At 44.5% G+C, this 21,821-nt stretch overlaps 1 protein-coding gene across 3 annotated transcripts; it reads right to left on the bottom strand.

Moving 5' to 3' along the window:
• Window positions 1-326: 326 nt before the first annotated feature.
• On the bottom strand, window positions 327-16,409 carry LOC128409345 (zinc finger protein 883-like). Of its 3 annotated transcripts, none has more exons than XM_053379714.1 (3): window positions 16,116-16,409; window positions 12,139-12,276; window positions 327-3,878 (listed from the first exon to the last, which is right to left on the bottom strand). In XM_053379714.1, exons 2-3 carry the CDS (start codon window positions 12,269-12,271, stop codon window positions 1,864-1,866), a joined length of 2,148 nt encoding a protein of 715 aa, XP_053235689.1. In that variant the 5' UTR covers window positions 12,272-12,276; window positions 16,116-16,409; the 3' UTR covers window positions 327-1,863. The 3 variants fall into 3 exon arrangements, with proteins under 3 accessions (XP_053235689.1, XP_053235688.1, XP_053235690.1); XM_053379713.1 differs by having other exon boundaries at window positions 12,139-12,312; XM_053379715.1 differs by lacking the exons at window positions 12,139-12,276; window positions 16,116-16,409 and adding an exon at window positions 6,368-6,395.
• Between the last annotated feature and the right edge of the window lie 5,412 nt (window positions 16,410-21,821).

Genomic DNA, 21,821 nt, shown 5'->3' on the forward strand with positions numbered 1-21,821 from the left:
TGGATCGGATGTTTTTTATTGGAAAATTAATAAAAATGATTTGGAAAAAAGAAAAAGATGGGCTCTGCTTCAACATGTTGTGCCCCTCCAACCATCTGTAAACTGAACTTCACGATAATAAAAATTTATTTTTTAAATGTATTGCTGATTCATTTTTTGAATGTTTTAAAGAGTTGTTTCTACCAATAATTATATTCAGTCTCATTATAAATCCCTTTCAATTTTTTAAAAAATAAATCCTGTCATGTATATGTAGTCGAAATTCAAAAAGAGGTTCCCAGACTGGAGGTTATCCACACAGAAACCCAAAAGAAAAGGAGGAAGTCTCCAGGTGGAAATATAGGCCTTTATTGAAATACAAATGTTCCTGCAAAGAACCATATCCGATAAAATGCTTTTTAAAATAAACTTCCAAATTGCACATCATTCCTTTTTTTATTAAAATATTTTATTAACATATAGAACCCATACATGTACATTTACACAATACCTTATTTTCATAACATAAAGCATACCTACATTATATTATACCTACCCATACTATACATACCAACACACCTAACCCCACACGAATACCCTCAAAGTGACTTGACTTCCAGCCGTTCTTGTTACACTATTTTTCCAATTGGCTTAAACACATTTCATTATTTATTTAATCTCTTCTTCTATCTTAACTTTACTCTCCTTTCACTCTAATCATGTTCTGGATTCACTCAATATCTGTCAAAAGTTCTACTTTTTCCACATAGCTTTTGATGTATTCCTTAAAGATAGCCCACTCCTTATTCACTTTGCACTCCCACCACATGTGTAGAAAGGTTCCCGCCCCGTTGTTGTATCTCCAACAAACATCACTACAGTTTTTATACATTTTTGCCAGTCTAACCGGGGTCAGGTACCATCTGTATTGCATTTTCGTTACATTCTCTCTTAAATTGTAGCATGCCGTAAATGTAATATCCCTGTCTCACAGCAGTTCCCATTAGCTCATCATATTTTCCCCTAAATCCTGGGCCTACTTTACCATCGCTATCTTCACTTCACCTTTACCTCCCATTCTAGGAGCAAATCATATAGTTTGGAAATATGTTTACTTTTAGATTGGAGTAAGTACTCATCCAATCTTGAAATTTCTTTCTCAAATCCTTTTTCTTTCTCTTTTGTCATCTCTGATTTGAAAGAACTGCAGCCACTTGTTCAAATATTTCTTAACTTCCTTATATCCTTTCAATTTAAGTTTATTATTTTCCTCTTTCAGTAATCCTTATATGTTGCCCAGTTGTTATTCATATTCTTTCTCTTTAGTCATGATTTCTAAGGTGAGGTCCACCAAGGTGTTTTGGGTTCTAGAATCCCTTTATATTTCATCCATATTTTATACAATGATTTCCTTATAAAACCCATGTGGACTCTCTCCTTTTCATCTATTAGGTATGCAAACCATCCAAATCGAGTGCCTACGTCCTCCATATCTAACACATCAGCGTCCTTTAACTCCCTTAAGCAGGTCAGAACTGCTGCAGCATGATATAATTCCAGGTCAGGTAGGTCAAATCTACCTCTCTTTCTCCGATCAATAAGTAATTTATATTTTATTCTAGGGTTTTTTTTGGATGGAATGGCAAATTGCACATCATTCCTATTCACCAATCAAAGGATTGCAGCAATCTTAATAGTTTCAACCCAATGTCATCATCCTGAACTAACCAAAATCATTTGCGTTATTATTTTTCTTTTTTGGAGAAGGGGGGGCACCCAGGGGAGAGCTGGGGGAGCCCACCTTTCTATGTGTTGACAAATGATATGATATATATGGTACAAATGTGATAAAGGGTATTTTTAGTTACTCTCTTGCCCTTTCTTCTATACAAATGTGTTTTGTAAGGGTTGTTCAATAATGTTTGCCTTATTATTTTTCTTTTTTGGTTTTCCCTCTGTATGAATTCTTTGATGGGAAGTGAGAACATCCTTCCGAATGAAGCTCTTTCCACATTCCAAGCACTGATATGGTTTCCCCCCTGTATGAATTCTTTGATGGGTCTTGAGATGGGTGCTTTGACTGAAGTTTTTCCCACATTCACAGCACTGATATGGTTTCTGACCTGTATGAGTTCTTTGATGGGTCATGAGATAGGAACTGTGAGTAAAGCTCTTTCCACACTCATGACATTGAAAAGGTTTCTCCCCTGTGTGAATTCTTTGATGGAAAGTGAGACTGGAACTGTGACGAAAGCTCTTTCCACACTCATGGCAATGAAAAGGTTTCTCCCCTGTATGAATTCTTTGATGGGAAGTGAGCTTGGCCCCCTCCCGGAAGCTCTTTCCACATTCCAAACACTGATATGGTTTCTCCCCTTTATGAATTCTTTGGTGCAAAGTGAGAGTGTAACTGTGACGAAAGCTCTTTCCACATTCCAAGCACTGATAGGGTTTCCTTCCTGTATGAATTCTTTGGTGCAAAGTGAGACTGTGCCTGAGACTGAAGCTCTTTCCACATTCCAAGCACTGATATGGTTTCTCTCCTGTATGAATTCTTTGATGGGAAGTGAGATGGCCCCCCTGGCTGAAGCTCTTTCCACATTCAAAGCACTGATATGGTTTCTCCCCCGTATGAAGTTTTTGATGCAAACTAAGACCCTGCATGTACCTGAAGCTCTTTCCACATTCCAGGCATGGATATGGTTTCTCCCCTGTATGAAGTCTGTGATGGGAAGTAAGCTGCCACCTCTTACGGAAGCTTTTTCCACATTCCAAGCACTGATATGGTTTCTCGCCTGTATGGACTCTTTGATGGGAAGTGAGATCACCTCTCTGACGAAAGCTCTTTCCACATTCCAAGCACTGATAGGGTTTCTCCCCTGTATGAATTCTGTTATGGGAAGTGAGTTGCACCCTCTGACTGAAGCTCTTTCCACATTCCAAGCATTGATATGGTTTCTCCCCTGTATGGATTCTTTGATGGGAAGTGAGATCACCTCTCTGACGAAAGCTCTTTCCACATTCCAAGCACTGATAGGGTTTCTCCTCTGTATGAATTCTGTTATGGGAAGTGAGACTGGAACTGTGACGAAAGCTCTTCCCACATTTCAAGCACTGATAGGATTTCTCCCGTGTATGAACTCTATGATGCACAGTTAGATTGGAACTTTGACTGAAGTTCTTTCCACATTCTAAGCATTGATAGGGTTTCTTCCCTGTATGAATTCCTTGATGGGAAGTGAGACCGGAACTGTGACGAAAGCTCTTTCCACACTCAAGGCATTGAAAAGGTTTATCCCCTGTATGAATTCTTTGATGGGAAGTGAGACCAACCTTCTGATTGAAGCTCTTTCCACATTTCAAGCATTGATGGGGTTTCTCCCCTTTATGAATTCCTTGATGGGAAGTGAGACCGGAACTGTGACGAAAGCTCTTTCCACACTCAAGGCATTGAAAAGGTTTTTCCTTTGTATGAATTCTTTGATGGGAAGTGAGACCATCCTTCCGACTGAAGCTCTTTCCACACTTCAAGCACTCATAGGGTTTCTGCCCTGTATGAATTATTTGATGGGAAGTGAGATGTTCCTTCCGACGGAAGTTATTTCCACATTCCAAGCACTGATAAGGTTTCTCCCCTGTATGAATTCTTTGATGGCAAGTCAGATTCTGACGGTGATTGAAGCTCTTCCCACATTCTCTGCACTGATACAATTTCTCTCCGCTGTTAGTTTTTTCATGTGAAGAGATTCTATCCCTCCGAACAAAGCTCTTTCCTTGATGTGAGGTGGACTGGGGGCTCTGGCAGATGTTCTCTCCGCACTTTGTATATTTATCTGACTTCTCTGCTATGTGAATTCTGTTGTGGTCCCCCTTGTTCTTCCCTTCCAATTCATCACCATCTGCAATGAAGAGAGAAGCTAATTAGAGCCTCAGGAAGAACAAAGTTAATGAATGCTTGTGATAGAGGAGGAACTGAAGAGAGTTAGATGTGAGCCCTTACTATAGTTTTCACTGTTGGCTGGTATTAACTGACATATTGCTTGGTTTTTATCTGGGATAAATTTTGTTTGGCTCAATCCTGGAATCCACTCCATCTCCAATTTCCCTTAAAGCTCTGAGGATGACATTTAAGAAGGCCTGGCCAGTTCAGACAACCTGGTCATTTCTTTAAAAGGCATGACTAGATGAAAAAAATTTGCAGAGAAAATAGTGTTGGTCTCCATCCAAATAGTGGAGGTTCATCACATAGAGGTATGTATGGAATTTCAAAACCGAAGTTACTTGCTTAATTTCATTTTTTAAAAAATAAATATTTATTGGTATTTTCAGCATAAAGATCAAAAACAAAAAATAAACAAAATAAAAACAACACAAAAATACCAAAAATTCAAAACTTAACAACAATTAAAAACACATAAAGTTTCAGTTACTTATTTTCTTTAACCTTATTTCTCAGACCTCCTCACACCTCCCCTTCTTGTATTCCAATTTAGATTGTCAATTCAGCAAATCCTTAATTTATTTCTCCACTTTAACTTAAAAATTTGTTCTAACCTGCTGTTATTTTACTTTTCTTCTTTCATTTCCTCAATTTATTTTTACAAGCCTTATTTCTATTTAATTTAAAAACCAATTTTACCTTATCCAAATTTACACATCAATACTTATACCTCATTAATTATTCTTAAACCTTTTCCCTAAAGTCGACCAAAATTTCCCTTCCACGATTTTCCCAATTTCCATACAATTAACAAAAATATAAAAGCAAAGCAGATTATATTTGTATACCCTTTGGATTCCCAAACTCCACCCACCCTTTTCCCGGTTCCAGTCCCCAACCAATATCCATCAGTCTTTATGTTATTTAGCCTGGAGATCTCACGTCCGAGGCCCTTATATCTCTCTCAGTTCCTTTCTGCCGGTCTTTTTGATAGTCTTTGATATTAAACCCCAAATCTTGGAGAGGCTCCGGCCCAACAGGATCCATATTGCTTCCAGCCAGACCTCCATACTTAAAAACAAAGCCTGTGGGGTACTCCAACTCTTGTTTCATACTCCTTTCAAATCCAAATGTCCCCAAAGCTCCAACTTTCACCTTCAGCAAATTTGTAATCCTCAGGTCTTCAGATCTCCACCAAAGGAGATCTCTCCATTTTTCAGTCTCCAATTCAAGCCAGGCTTTCCACATCAAATTTTTATTTTCCTTTTTTGTCATCATGTCAGGCCTCAAATTGCAACTCTCCTTTGGCTTCTGCAGAATTCCAGCTCCTCCTTCATTTTCTTCTAAAGCAACATATTGCTCCATCTTGTCAAAACTTTCAGTTTCATCTATTTGTTCAGTTGAATGGGCTTCCTGTTTCAAGTCCTTATCAGATTCAACACTGTTATTTACTGTCAAGCGTAGTACTGAAACCTCTGTAGCCAAAACATTGAATTGATCTTGTAACTTTCCCAAGAGAACAAATGCTCTGTCCAATTCTGCTTGGACTTTCCGTCCTCCAGCCATTCTTGTAATGTAATATCACTAAAACCCCTCTAGGGGGATTTTAGTTCCTTAATATTCCTTTCAGCTCAAAACCAAAAGTCCAGTTATTTTGTATCAGCCCTTCCTTATTTTCAGCAAGTTATAACAAATAAACCAGCAGAAGCAACAGAAACAAAGTTCTCTTTTTCCGGCTGACAACTAACTGTCTGACAGCTAACTTGACAGCTGTCAAACTCTTCAATGTTACATCAGCAGGCTTTCTCGCGGGATGCTCCCGGGTCTAGGGGGGGAGTGAAATTTCAGCTCCCAAAATTTATCTTTTATCCTCCAGTAAATCTTCTTATAATGTCAGAACCGTGAAGTTAAAATCTTATACTAAAAAGCAAAAACAAATTCTCTCGACCTTAGCTAACCGGTCCTTTGCTTTAGATTGTTTACAAAGGGGGGGGTGGACTTCCTTTTTAACCCTTCCCCGCTCGTTCCTGATCCAAAAAAGAAATTTTAAGATTCCAATCTCCGTATTACTCACGGGTTGATGTTTTAAAGTCCAATTGATCCAAGGAAAAAGTCAGCGCTCTCTGTCAATGGCTTGCGGTTTCACTCCGTAGACAAGGGAGTACTCTCAGCACCACGCCTCACCCCGTCCCCGTTCTGAAGCCTTTAAAAAGGCTCCTTCACGGATTGGGGGGGCGCAAATGGTGCCCGCCGAGTCTCTGTGTTCACAGGCTTTCGCGCCTGTGATTTTTAGGGTCCCCGCTTCGCCGCAGCGGGCAAACCCGAACTCTACGGAGCCGATTCCCTCCGGAGCTCGGAGGGAATCCGCCATTAAGCAATGGCGCCAACCCGGAAGTCGTTACTTGCTTAATTTCAAAACAGGTATTATGATCCCACAGGAAGCGTTACCAAGAGGGTCCATGACCCCACAATTCTCCTCCTTGACTTCCTTATGCAGAGCTCTCTGGTCAAGATCCAGCAAATTGTGAAACATCTTCACCTGCACACTCCCCACCAGCAGTTATCTCAATCTGGTTGGTCTAAATTTAAATTTATACCTAAATCACTTTCTTCTGTTTGAACCTCCCTCCCATGTTCAAGAATAGACTAACTCTGTATTGTTTCATTGGTAACAGTAGAGGAAAAGTGACTATAACTCACACTTAATCTAAACACAACGGCCATAAGAGCTCCTGACTAGGCATTCGGCTATGCAATGTTGAATGTTCTCTGTTCTCTCCTGTTCCCCATTTTTTCTTTCAATTTAAACAAATCCATGAACCCAGAACTCATACACTGACCACTAATGGTGAACCATACGTTATACATACTTCGTCTACATATTTGTATATTAGTCCTATGATCCTTGTTTTTAAAAATAAATAAAAAGTTATTCCAAAAAGAAAAGAAAAAGGCAACACACGGAGGCCTCATCTGCGGTCAATTTGCAACGCAGGATCAGGTTACTTTCAAGAGTCGTGGCTTCTAGTGCTGCCCAGTGGATCGGTAAGTTGTCGGACATTGTTAGGATATTTCCGTTCCACCTTAAAAGGGAGCAGGCTTTTGTGAGTCACAGAGTCTGCGTATTTCCTGTGCACAGGATGTTTATGTTTTCTGTTGCTTTCGTTTCTCTCTGTGTGTGTCAGAGACACTGAAGCAGGCAGTCATGTTTTTCTTTGTTCTGACCAACGCTGAATAAACTTGTAAATATGCTCTCCTGCGTGCATCTTTTGCTGTGCATTATCTGCTGATAAGAGCGTGCATAAGCTCTGGAATGTGGCAAGCTATTTCTGGAGCTCGTGTCGCTAATTGCTGATACTGCGTGTCTACGGGAGATTGATGGACGTCTGGAGGCGACGTGGGGCCATGATGGACTTTGTCTCCCTGGCAGTATCCCAACAACAGGTTTCGGGCCCAGATTCACGGCACTTACAGGAGAGTAAGACTGCAACAGATTGCTGAGGTATGTGTGGAAAAGCGAAAGCAAATAAGGCTTTTCTGTTTGCCGCGGCAAGAGACTGAACTCTGGCAGACTAATGGGCCTGGGAGCAGTGCCAAAGGCTTCTTGATTAATGAGCTGCCGAGATAAGAAGTATCTGAAGTGAAATAGACTCATGGCTCAAGTAAAAAGCTGGAATGGAGCTTTTCCAAGCTTCTGAGGCTGCTGAGTGCCCAAAGCTAAATTGGCACAATTATAAAACCTGGGCTGTGTGGTGTGAGAGTTTACTACGACAGTTTGGAGTGTGGCATACTGTGTGTGAGGCCCCTCCAGTTCCTCTGACAGATAGATGGAAGGCCCAACATTCAAAGGCCATAGACGTAATAGTCTTATCCGTCTCTCTGGAGGAAATTAAAACGCTGGCTGGCAATACTACAGCACGTCAGATGTGGAAAGCTTTGAAAGTAGCCCATCTGCCAATCATCCCAGCCCAGAGTTTGACTGCATCGGAGGTCCTGGCTATTTCCCAGAATGTGAATGAATGCAGGGATGCTGAGGGCACCAGTTGCAAGCTGCAGGGGGAGCTGACTGTGATGTCATCCCAGGCAGCATTCCAGCCTCCAGGGGGAGCCAAGGAGTCGGCAGCTGTGAGCTCTGTTTCTCATGGGAGCCAAGGTCATCTTCACAGATACTGGAAGGCCAGAAGTAAACAGAGACAGATGCCTGCAGATGGCCTGGAGCAGAAGGGGGGTGAAAAGCCCAAGCCAGGGAAAAACAAGGCTTTGTTTGCTGGCACAGCTTCACCAAAGGCTAAAGGCAAGTCTGATGGCCAGGAGCAGGGGGGCAAGCAGCAAAAGCCCATGCCGGTGAAAAACAAGGTTTTGCTTGCTGCAAAAGCTGCTCCAAAGGCCAAGGCCAGATTTATTGTGGATTCTGGATGCACCCGCCATCTCGCAAAAGATAAGCATCTTTTTATCTCCTTCAAGCCTCAAGACGGAGAGATCCACCTGGCTGACGGAAAGACGTTACGAATTGCAGGAGAAGGGACTGTGAAACTGGCAAGTCTGCATACAACCATCAAAGATGTACTTTATGTTCCAGGTGCTGCAGACAATTTGCTCAGTGTCCCACAGCTGACTGGGCGTGGTTTTGAGATTTCCTTCAAGAGGAGCGTCTGTGTCATCAGGAAAGGCAAAGAGGACATTTTGCATGCAAAGTTTATAGATGGTTTGTTCTGTATAACTTATGATGACAATGGTGCTGTTGTGTCTAATGTTGATTCTTGTTGTGTTGCACAAACTAACGAAGTTCTTCATGCAGGATGCATTCATGATGCACACAGAAGGTTTTGTCACTTGTCGTGGCAGGCACTGGCCAAGATGCCAGAGTTGGTTGAGGGTTTGAACATCAAACCCTGTAAGTTTCACATGAAATGTGTATCTTGTGCAGAGAACAAGGTGAAGGTTGCTCCAAAAGGCAAGGAGTCTAGCAGGCAGGCTTCCAAACCCTACCAGCTAGTCCACGCAGACCTGGTTGGTCCACTTGCGCCCTCTTTGGGTGGAGCAAAGTACTTCATGGTTCTAATTGATTCTTTTTCCAGGTACATTCATGTGTTTATGCTCGAGCAGAAATTGCAAGCATTTCCTAGATTCAAGGCATTCTGTGCTTGGTTGGAGAATGTTCACGGTAAACGTATCGGCTGTCTCTTTACTGATCGGGGCGGGGAGCTCACTTCTCAGCAGTTTGAAGCTTTCCTGACTGAGAAGGGAATCCAGCATGACTTGTCAACGCCTAGATCGCCATGGATGAATGGGCTTGCGGAGCGAGCAAATCAAATTTTGCTTCAAGGCCTGAAAACCTTGTTGCATGATGCCAGTCGCCCTGAGAAGTTTTGAGGGGAGGCTCTGTCGAATTTTGTTTACACCTTTAATCACAGATTGTCATCACCTATTGGTTGCACTCCCTATGAGAAGATGTTTGGTAAGAAACCTCACGTCAAGCACATGAGAATCTTTGGTTCTGACATGTGGGTACACACCCCACAGAGCAACAAGCTTGGGAAGCGTGGGGCACATGGTTTGTTCATGGGGTACGAAAAAGGTGCATACAGGGTATGGATGACTGACTCTAAGTCCATAAAGTTCACAAGGAGTGTTGAGTACAATCCTAAGTGGGGGGGAAATGTGGGAATTTTCCAGAGTTACCCAGAGGAAGATGAAGGTGATGTGAAAAAAGCAGATGATGCTGAGGAAGCTGAGGAAGCTGAGGATGATGATGATCAGAGTTCGGATTCCAGCTCAGTGGGCGGCGCTGCTGCTGTCAGCGACAGTGATGACACAGTGGACTACAAGAGCGCAAAGGCCTCAGTCAGACCATCTGATGCGTCTGACAATGAACTGGAAGAACCACTGTTCACCATTGGTCACTTTTCTCCTAAGAGAGAAGAGATGAGTCCAGAAGACTTGCGTCTAGTACGCAGATCTGAGAGAGCCACGAAGGGCAAACCTCCAAAGAGATTTGCTGATGAGTTTGCTAAGACGGCAACTGCTGTTCTTAGTAGCTCAGAGAAGGTGTGGGAGCCTTCAAGCTTCAAAGAGGTTCAGGAGTTAACCTCTAAAGATGCTGAGCCTTGGCTTAATGCCATGAAGGCTGAAGTTGATTCCTTGAATAGGAACCAAACTTGGGAACTGGTACCGGTAGTCCCAGGAATGAGACTGGTTGGCAGCAAATGGATCTTCAAGGCCAAGACAGACCAGAATGGCAAGGTTGTCAGGCACAAAGCCAGATTGGTTGCCAGAGGTTTTTCACAGGTACCAGGACAGGATTACCACGAGACCTACTCACCCACCGTCAAGTATGAGAGCATTCGACTGATGCTCAAGATTGCTGCAGAGGAGAAACTGCATGTTTCCCATCATGACATTAATACAGCTTTTTTTGTACGGGATTTTGGGGGAGGAGCTGTACATGCTTCCACCTGATGGAATGCAGATACAGAAGGGAATGGTCTGTAAACTGCGGAAATCCTTATATGGTCTCAAGCAGAGTGCTAGGTGTTGGAACACAAAACTCACTGAGGCGTTGCTTTCTCTAGGTTTTCACCAGGGCAAAGCTGATCCATGTGTGTTTGTCAAGGAGGAGGGGCAAAACAAACTGCATTGTTTATGTTTTGTTGATGATCTTCTGATGTTTTGGAAGAATCAGGCTTTGTACCAAAGCACCCTAGCTCAGCTGAAGGAGCACTTTGACATGAAGGATCTTGGTGAGGTATCCAACTATCTTTCTCTGCAGGTGGAGAGGGACCAAGCAGGTAATTTTCTGGTACACCAAACACAGAAAATTGCTGATGTATTAACCAGGTTGAATTTGGTTGATGCAAACCCAGCAGACACACCGATGGTGACAGGTTACCAGGTAGATAGTACTGCTGAAGCGTTTTGACACTACGCTGTACAGATGCATTCTAGGCAAGTTGAATTTCATTGCTAGATGCTCAAGACCTGACATAGCTGTAAGCACTAACCTGCTTAGCAGACATGCTAACAATCCTACTGTTCAGGATTGGAAAGCTCTGAAGCGCATAGCCCGCTATTTGAAAGGGACTATGCACTACAGGCTGAGGTTCACCAGTCAGAAGACTGGAGGTCTTGAAATCTTTGCAGATGCTAAGTGACACCACGGATGGTACAAGCACTTCTGGAGTATGCTACATGTACAACCACTGCCTGTTTGACTGGTTGTGCAAAAAGCAGACGACAGTGAGCCTAAGTTCCTGTGAAGCAGAACTCAATGCTCTGTCATTTTCACTCATGGATTGTGAATGGTTGATGCAACTGTTTAAGGGCATCGGAGTTTCTGTGAAATGTCCTATACAAGTGTATCAAGACAATAGATCCTGTTTGGCTTTGCTGAACTCAGAGTTGCAAGCAAAGAACCAAGTACTTGCAGATTAAGCTACATCGTGCAAGAGAGTGTATTCAGAAAGGACTCATTCAGGTGTCCTACATGCCAGGAAATGAAAATCCTGCTGATCTGTTGTCTAAGGTTGTTAACAGAGAACAGCTTAAGGTTTATGTACAGAGGTTGCAATTGGGTTGAACCACAGGTACTACAGGTTACATGGAAAGGGGGAGGATGTTAGGATATTTCCGTTCCACCTTAAAAGGGAGCAGGCTTTTGTGAGTCACAGAGTCTGCGTATTTCCTGTGCACAGGATGTTTATGTTTTCTGTTGCTTTCGTTTCTCTCTGTGTGTGTCAGAGACACTGAAGCAGGCAGTCATGTTTTTCTTTGTTCTGACCAACGCTGAATAAACTTGTAAATATGCTCTCCTGCATGCATCTTTTGCTGTGCATTATCTGCTGATAAGAGCGTGCATAAGCTCAGGAATGTGGCAAGCTATTTCTGGAGCTCGTGTCACTAATTGCTGATACTGCGTCTACGGGAGATCGATGGACGTCCGGAGGCGACGTGGGGCCATGATGGACTTTGTCTCCCTGGCAGTATCCCAACAGGTAGAGTATTCAATCACGGTGCTGGTTATAGACATTTTGAGCTGCCGATACATCATGGTAGTCGGGGAGCTGTGATGTATTCCTAGCTCAAATTGCCTGCAGATGACAAAGGCGCAGGCAGGCAGACAGGCAGGCGGAGGAGCCCGAAATGGTGCCCCCCTGAGGAAGCCCCAGTACCTCTCCGGCTCCATCCAGCCATGTCCGCATCTCCCCTCCCCTGGAACTCACCAGATCTCTCAGAGGTCCCTGGGAGGGAACACTCAGAGATTGTGCGAAGGGATGCAGGAGACAACCTGACCAGATCAACCATCCATCTTCCCCCATCCATCCTTACGAGCTTTGCAGGATCCATCTCTTTCATCCTTCCTGAGGAGTCAAGAAGCCAAACCAAGCTGCAGGGTCCTGGGAGAGAGGAGGAAGCAAAGGGAGCCTCAGAGGCCCTGCAGGGATTCTCTTGCCCTAGATATTCTCCTGCCCCTGGAGAAGCACAAATGGGGCAGCCCCTTCCCAAGAGAAGCCCCATTTCTAAAGATCTCCAGTGATTCCAATTTCTTCTGTATGCTCCTCACCCCACTTCGTAAGGCTGGCATGGTATGCACAGTAGTGACCTGAGAGTGGACCACATTGAACTCAGTGGGGATAATTGACAGAACTTGGTACAAAAACCAGTCACCTTCCTGTCCCCAAGCCTGAAAACTGAAACCCCAGAGCATGGGCAGAAAAGAGCAGAGTAGATATTACATGCAGGTGCCCCCATGCTAGGTGCTTTGTATGCAGAGCCCTGTTCACAATCTTTGAGCTCTCTCATCACAAGCCAGGCAGATGTTGTGGCCATATTTGCCTCTGTAAGGAGTTGCATGGGGACCCAATCTGTATGTGGAAGCAGAGGAGCTGGTGATGCCACATTTTTGAAATATCATGAGACTAATACACCCCTCCTCCTTAGATATCGTCTGTGCTTATACACCATCTTCGCAAGTCTTCAGTCTTGAAATGTGGTCCCCACCCTGGCATGGAGGCCATCAAAGTATAGATCTTCCATATGTCCTAAATCTGTAGTGTTTTTAAGAACACCGGGCATGTATATCCTCCAAAAACTCCAGAGCTAAGCTTTACGCTCCCCTTGTGACAAGATTCCCAAAGGCGTAGGGTAGCTTGATAGAACTAGTATACTTTGAGAAAGCACCAATTTCCAATTCTTGTTTATCAAAACCCACAGATTCTCTGCTAGATTTTTTGGTAAAGGTTTTACAAGGACCTATCAGGACACAGGTGGCGCTGTGGTCTAAACCAATGAGCCTAGGGCTTACCAATCAAAAGGTTAGCGGTTCAAATCCCCACGACGGGGTGAGCTCCCATTGCTCGGTCCCAGCTCCTGCCAACCTAGCAGTTCAAAAGCACGTCCAAGTACTAGTAGATAAATAGGTACTGCTCCGGCGGGAAGGTAAATGGCTGGGCTCAGGGCGGCTAACACCAACATCACAGTAAAAACATAAGGGGGGGGGACCCAATTTAAATTACAGGTTAGAATGCAATTTAAAATGCAGCCTCGTTTTAAAAGTAGCCGATAAATCAAGACCATAAGGGGAGGGAAACATAAGGGTCAGACTGAGTCCAAACTTAAGGCCAAGTGGAACAGATCTGTCTTGCAGGCCCTGCGGAAAGATGTCAAGTTCCGCAGGGCCCTAGTCGCTTGTGACAGAGCATTCCACCAAGTCGGGGCCAGTACTGAAAAGGCCCTAGTTGAGACCAATCTAACCACCCTGCGACCTGGGACCTTCAAAATGTTGTCATTTGTGGACCTTAAGGGAGCCAGTGTGGTGTAGTGGTTAAGAGCGGTAGATTCGTAATCTGGGGAACTGGGTTCGTGTCTCCACTTCTCCACATGCAGCTGCTGGGTGACCTCGGGCTAGTCACACTTTTCTGAAGTCTCTCAGCCTCACTCACCTCACAGAGTGTTTGTTGTGGGGGAGGAAGGGGAAGGAGAATGTTAGCCGCTTTGAGACTCCTTCGGGTAGTGATAAAGTGGGATATCAAATACAAACTCCTCTTCTTCTTCTTTTTCTTCTTCTTCTTCTGCTTCTGCGGGGCATACCAAGAGAGGCGGTCCCGTAGGTACGTGGGTCCTAGGCCGCATAGGGCTTTAAAGGTCAAAACCAGCACCTTAAACCTGACCCTGTACTCCACCGGGAGCCAGTGAAGTTGGTAAAGCACTGGATTAATGTGATCCCGTGGCAAGGACCCCGTAAGCACACTAACCAGTGTAGCTAACTGATACTGATAAAACAGATGTATAGAACTTATAAGCTTATCCACAGGTGTGGGAAATAACAAATAATTAAGGACAATGTAAGAAAATTGAAAGGTACAGAGTATCAAATCTGGCATCACAACACAAGCTGAAACCATAAAGTTACAGACTTTAAATAAAACAGTTGAAATCTAGCTCTGAATTCAAACCCCCTAGATGTGTGGATTTGAATAAATAAATCAACCTAGTTTCCTGTTGTCACAAGAACTTCTCGAAATTTTTCCTGATCCCACGTTTTCTCTGGTTGACCCATAGAACCATGTATAAATCTATGTCTGAATGATGGTATTTGATAAAGTGTTCAACTCGGGGTGCCTCCATTACTGCATTTCTTATACGGGATCGATGTTCACCTATACGAACACCGACTGCTCGTGTGGTGGATCCAATGTACAGTTGCAAGGACATATAATTAAATAAGATCCCATGACATGAGTATTAGACAATGTTGGTGTAAGTAACTGAGCTCTGATCCACAAGTATTACATTTACCTATATGGCTATTCTATTTAAATTTATTTGGTATGTATTCCTCATTTATTATATATTCATTATTTAATTTGTAGGTTGCTCAGTATTATTTTTGTTGTCATTCTTTCTATTTAATGTATTCAATTTCATCATCAGCTGACGAAGCTATACTGTCTTGGACATCATCCATTGAAAGGCGTCGTGGTGTTTCCCACCAGCAATCCATTACATTGACTACTTCTTGGTTATGGACTGATATATATATATGATTTTGAAGTTAATGATTTTAATATAATTATCTTGAAATATTAGGAGGTTGTTGTTGTTTATGCTGTTAACGATACTCCAATGTATTTCACTTTATTCTTTATCACCAATCCACTCACTCTCTGTAATTCATTTTTTGACTGTGCATTTTTTGACTGTGAAACCTTAGCTTCCCCTCTATTTATTTTAAAACCTGCAGCATTTCCAAGCAGCCTTATTGCTTCTAATACACTACTAAGAGGTTCCCCGAAAGATAATACCACATCATATGCAGAGGACTTCAGTCTGTCATTTTGTTGCCCCACCCTCACCTCCTTTTATATCTGAGTTTTCCTTATTCTTGATAATACATAGATAAATGTCCCCTTCTGTATCTTACATTTTTCTAAGAGAGTATTATTCACAATCATGCTTGCCATAAATTCCGTATAGATTGTCTTAGTTCCCTTTAGAAAAGTCTGTCCAATCCCTGGCTCCTGCGGGTTGGAGTTCCAGTTTTACCTACGCACTGTGGAAGTTATAAGTTTAATGTAAATAAAACATTCTGCAACAGCAGCAGCTGCAGAGAAACTCCAGGATGGGGAACATCCTTGAAAGCTCACTCTGGGATCAGAGAGAGAAACGTTGGCAGACCTGCCACCCAGAGCCCCCTCCTTCTCCTCCCTGCATTGCCTCACCCCCTTCAGGACAAGATCTTGGGCTCCTTAAGGCGGCTTTCCATCCTCTCCTCTCAAGGAAGGCAGCTCCGTTCCCTTGAACCCTGGCAAGCCCAGTGCAGCCAGCTCAGCCCTCTGGCTCTCCCCTTTTCTCCATGGAGGAGCCCCAGGCGTGGCCCCTGCCCAGAGAGGCTTACCTTGAGGCTCTGGGCTGGAGACCTGGGCTGATCTGGAGGAGGATCTGGCAGGGGAAAGGCCGGCCTGGCAGGGGCTCCTCCACTGGAAGGGGCATTCTGGGCATGCCCTCCCCCCTCCTGCTTCCCCAAAGAGGATGCCAAGGAAGAGCAGAGCTGGAGACCCCCTGGAAACTCGCCCCCTCCCAGGCTTGGCAGAGAGGAATGGGGAGGGCAGGACCCTCTGCTCCCAGACTTGGGGGTCTCCCCCTGCAGCCCCGGGACCCCCTTCTCCCATGGGCACCCCAAGGGGGAAGAGAGACTCACCGGATTCTTCCCAGGAGGGAAACCGAGGCAGCGAATAGAGAAGACAAGAGACAAAAGACGGGACTGGGCACGGAGGGAGGGGATCCTGCTCTGCAGAGCCAGCCCCGCCTCTCTACTTCCTGTCCTCTCTAGGACTCCGGCTCTGGTCGATTTAACCCTTCGCAAGCTGAGCACAGGCCCCTGGCTGGCTAGCTGTCCTCCTTCCCTCCCAGAATCCGGGTGGTCCAGGGCATGTGCAGAGTTCTCTGTGATTCTCGGCTCAGAGGCCCTCAAGAGAGCAGCTTAGTGCCCTGCCCCCAGATGGGTGGGGTGGAAATGGAATAATAATAATGCTTCACCTGCTCACTAGCCGAATGAAAGTCTGTTGCAGTATTAGGAGGGTACCTGAGAGAGACACCGGTCCCTTGGGAGCAAAAGCCTCCGCTGGTAAAGCAGGAGACTCTCGATTTCGGGGTCCTGGGTTCAAGCCCCACTTTAAGCATCGCAAAGGGTTGGACTGGAGGACCCTCGGCCCCTCTGTGAATCTATTAAATGCAAATAAATAAATCAGCACACTCCCCAGTTGGAGAACTCGCTCCAGACTTAGAAAGTGACCTTCAGTGGGGACAAAGGTCGGGTTCTGCATTTAGGCAGGAAGACTCAGGAGGGGAATTTGGCCCGGGATAGTCCCTCCGCTTTCCTGGAAGCGTAGTCCTGAAGAGAGTGCCGCTGCCCTCGTGGGCCTCTTGGCTTGGGGGGAGCCTGGTCCCCTTTGGGCTCTGCTTTGTCCCCAGCGATGCCCAAGGGGATCCTCCATGGACAGAGCCAGTCTACCTTGGAACGGGGGAGAAGGAGAATGGGAGGACTCTCTTCAACTCCTGCCTGCGGAGTTCCCGGGGGGGGGGGCGCCTGGTCGGCTGCTGCCAGGAGGCTGGGCTAGGTGGGCCCTGGTCCTGATCCAGCAGGGCTCTTCTTATGGAGCCTCCAGGCCCAGAGGCAGTCTACCCAGGCGGCTCTGTTCTGTGGGGCATTGGGCTGCTGTGAGGACAGGAGGCTGGGCTAGGTGGGAGGGGTCCCCTTGGTCCGGACCCAGATTCTGCTGCTGCTTCTGCTTTGGGGCTCTCCTGAGGCCCTTCCGCTCCTAGAATCACGCCCAGGGGCCATCTAGTCCACCCCCTTTTTCTCCTCCTCCTCGCAGGAGCATCCTTCGGCAGAACCTTGCCTCCGGTGGCCAAGCTGGGCTGCTGGTTCCTGGAGGAGGCTGGGGGCAGAGGCTCAGTCATGCCCAGTGCCCTCAAGCAGCACCCTGCCATTTTGTTCCTGCCCCCACCCAGGAGACACCTGGAAGAATCTGCCCTGGAGTCCGAGTTGCCCCCGGAGGTCGAGGCCGGCCTGGTCTTCCAGGTCCTGGGTCTGGAGACCCCCGATATAAGACCGCCACCCTTAAAATAAAAACCAGGCCCTTTGCAAAGCCCAGCCTGCCCCCTTCCTTCCCTGCTTCTCATTCACCTTGAAGCACCTCTAAATTCAGCCTCACTGTGATATACCCATTTCAGAGGCGCCACAACTGAGGCTGGGAAACTGCATCCATTTCGCTGTGGGGCTGATGCGGCATTTCCCAACCTGGGCATGAGTTAATTATTATGCCCCCCCCCCCACACACACCCTTGATTTGTCTCCTTTCCAGCACTCCTGCGTTAAGAAGTAAAATTAAATTAAATGATTCTCTGGATCTTCAGTGTCAGCAAACACTCCTTCCCCAACCTCTGTTTTTAAACCACCAGTGTCAGAATTGCTTTCTTTGGAGGTTTTCCAAACGGAGGCTGGAAGGCCAAATGTCAGGGATTCTTTATTGCAGGGGGTGGGACTAGATATCCGTTGGGGTCCAACCTCACAGTTGTTTACTATTATTATTAGTTTCTTTTTAAAAGATCAGTGTTGAACAACACTAAACAACAAGACACTATATCATTATAAGAGTTAACAATTCCAATTCCATATATGCTTATCTAATGTCTAGGTGATATTATTATTCAAAAACATGTATGTTGATTCCTAACCTACTATATTTGGTATAAATGCATTCCAACTCTACAACTCTTTCTGATCATTTTATAATGGCCTTGTAGTGGATTCCACCTCAAGCCTCCCATTAATAAAGTTGCATTATGTCCCTGCTAATGGCCCCCAATGAAATATAGTGGATCCGCCTCACGGTACGCCCATTAAATGAATTTCTGTCATTGACCACAGCATCTCTTGTGTGAGGGAAAACTTGGTAATTTAGAATCTTGGTCTGAAGCTGAACAAACACAAAAATTTCTATTTACCCAGAAAAACCTGCTGTCGGGAGATGTGTTCTTTCTGGCGGAAGTCAACTTATTCCTTCAACTTGGAGGATGTCACGGCACTAAACGCAGCAGGACAGGCACGGCTTTTCCTCTGCTCCGCTTGCCAAAAAGCAGTTGCTCCACTTCAGGCAGATGTTCCGCTTTCTAGAAACGGGGGCCAAATGTTCCCTGGGTTTCTGCTCCTTCCCTCTCGCTCCTTCCCTTAGTTGTGTCCCCATTCAATCCTTGGGACGCAGCCCTGCTTCCCTCACAGATTCAGACCTGGGGGGTTCGTGAGCGAGGGGCCCTTTTCCTCTGCTCTCCTCCCTCTCAGCCACTCATAACCCACCTACTATCAGCAGCCAGAAACATCATAACCAGACACTGGAGAGACCTGTCAGGAGTAAGCATGGACCAATGGTACCAAATAGTATGGGAAACAGCCTTACTAGAAAAAATAATAAAAATGATTTGGGGGGGGGAAAGGGCTCTGCTTCGGCATGCTGTGCCCCCTCCCCAACCATCTGTAAACTAAACTTCACGGTAAGAAAAAATTCTATCTTAAAATGTATTGCTGATTCAATTTTTGAAAGTTTTAAAGAGTTGTTTCTACCAATAATTATATTCAGTCTCATTATAAATCACTTTTTTATTTTTTAAAAATCCTGTCATGTATATGTAGTAGAAATTCAAAAAGTGGTTCCCAGACTGGAGGTTATCCACACAGAAACCCAAAAGAAAAGGAGGAAGTCCCCAAGTAGAAAGATAGGCCATATTGAAATAAAAATGTGTCTGCAAAGAACCACATCCCTCATTCCTTTTTTTAAATTAAAATATTTTATTAACATATAAAACGCATACATGTACACAGTACATAAAGTGGTACCTCAGGTTACATACGCTTCAGGTTACATACGTTTCAGGTTACAGACTCCGCTAACCCAGAAATAGTACCTCAGGTTAAGAACTTTCCTTCAGGATGAGAACAGAAATCGTGTTCCGGCGGCGCGGCGGCAGCAGGAGGCCCCATTAGCTAAAGTGGTGCTTCAGGTTAAGAACAGTTTCAGGTTCAGAACGGACCTCCGGAACGAATTAAGTACTTAACCCGAGGTACCACTCTGTAAACAATACCTTATTTCCTAACATAAAGCATACCTAACATTACTCTATATTATACTTACCTATACTATACATACAAACACACCTACCCCACATGAACAGCCACAAGGTGACTTGAGCCAGTGTGGTGTAGTGGTTAAGAGCGGTAGACTCGTAATCTGGGGAACCAGATTCGCTTCCCCGCTCCTCCATCTCACTGTTTGTTGTGGGGGAGGAAGGGAAAGGAGAATGTTAGCCGCTTTGAGACTCTTTCGGGTAGTGATAAAGCGGGATATCAAATCCAAACTCTTCTTCTTCCAGCCATTCTTGTTACACTACTTTATTTTTACAATTGACTTAAACGCATTTCATTATTTCTTTAATCTCTTCTATCTTAACTTTACTCTCCTTTCACTCTAATCATGTTCTGAATTCTCTGTCTTCACTTGCTCCTCTTTTACCTCGCATTCTAGGAGCAAATCATATAGTTTGGAAATATGTTTACTTTTAGATTAGATTAAGTACTCATCCAATCTTGAAATTTCTTTCTCAAATCCCTTTTGTTTATCTTTTGCCAATCTCTGATTAATTTAAAGAACTGCAGCCAATTGTTCAAATATTTCTTAACTTCCTTATATCCTTTGAATTTAAGTTTATTATTTTCCTCTTCCAGTAATCCTTATATGCTGCCCAGTTGTTATTCATATTCTTTCTCTTTACGGTCATGATTTCTAAGGTGAGGTCCACCAAGGTGTTTTTGTGAGAATCAGAACTTACAGGGTTAAACAGCTCTAGGTATCGTCCTGCCTACTGAGAGGTGTGGCTTAGTCATGCTGGCCACATGACCCGGAAGCTGTACACTGGCTCCCTCAGCCAATAAAGCGAGATGATCGCCGCAACCCCAGAGTCGGTCGCGACTGGAACTAATGGTCAAGGGTCCCTTTATCTTTACCTAAAGCTTGGACCTGTTATTTATTGCACCTACACAAGGCACACCACTGCTGCGATACTCTGCTTGAAACTGGGAAGAAGAAGAAGAAGAAGAAGAAGAAGAAGAAGAAGAAGAAGAAGAAGAGTAGTAGTAGTAGTAGTAGTAGTAGTAGTAGTAGTAGTAGTTTGGATTTGATATCCCGCCTTTCACTCCCTTTAAGGAGTCTCAAAGCGGCTAACATTCTCCTTTCCCTTCCTCTCCCACAACAAACACTCTGTGAGGTGAGTGGGGCTGAGAGACTTCAAAGAAGCATGACTGGCCCAAGGTCACCCAGCAGCTGCACGTGGAGAAGCAAAGACGCGAACCCAGTTCCCCAGATTACGAGACTACCGCTCTTAACCACTACACCACACTGGCTCACGTCCAGTGGCACAGGGAAGTGTGAAGGATGGCCAGAAATCATAGCAGGCTGTGCAAGAAACCTGCTTAAATCCAACAGTTTTGGGTTCTAGGATCCCTTTATATACATCCATATTTTATACAATGATTTCCTTACAATATGGTCCAGAAAACCCTTGTGGACTCTCTCCTTTCCCTGTATTAGGTATGCATACCATCCAAATCGAGTGCCTACGTCCTCCAGATCTAACACATCTGTGTCCTTCAACTTAATCCACTCCTTTAAGCAGGTCAGAGCTGCTGCAGCATGATATAATTCCAGGTCACATAGGTCAAATCCGCCTCTCTTTCTCCGATCAATAAGTAATTTATATTTTATTCTACGGTTTTTTTGGATGGAATGGCAAATTGCACATCATTCCTATTCACCAATCAAAGGATCGCAGCAATCTTAATAGTTGCAACCCAATGTCATCATCCTGAACTAACCAAAATCATTTGGCTCTTCAGATAAGCCCTGGTCATAATATCATATGTCCTCCATGTTCTGCTCTTTTTCTCCATTTTGTCTTCCTATATGTTAGGAGAAGTGACAGCTCAGTTGCGGTTACTTGGGACTAACTCCCTTATGGGATAGTTCATATAGTTAGACACTTTTGTAACCCAAGTCTGCCTTCAGGGATGCATCTGTGAACTGAATGAGTAAACCACTTTTATATTGACTTTAACAAGATTGTGTTGTGTCTTTTTATGAGGGAGTAGAAGGGATCTTACCAGAAATCCTATATTCAAAGAGGCTTAACAAGCCTGCAACAAGCTAACCACCATGCTAATTTAAAAAGTTTGAAACTTGGGCCAAAGTGTTGCCACAGGAACTAGGGAGCTAAAGATGCTTTTCTGGCAGTGGGACAAAATGTCACAGATAAAATCCTGAGAGGAGAAACCGGTTCCTTCCAGAAGGTTTTGTTC

Source organism: Podarcis raffonei, chromosome 2 (genome assembly GCF_027172205.1).
Source record: "Podarcis raffonei isolate rPodRaf1 chromosome 2, rPodRaf1.pri, whole genome shotgun sequence".
Taxonomy (NCBI): Eukaryota; Metazoa; Chordata; class Lepidosauria; order Squamata; family Lacertidae; genus Podarcis; species Podarcis raffonei.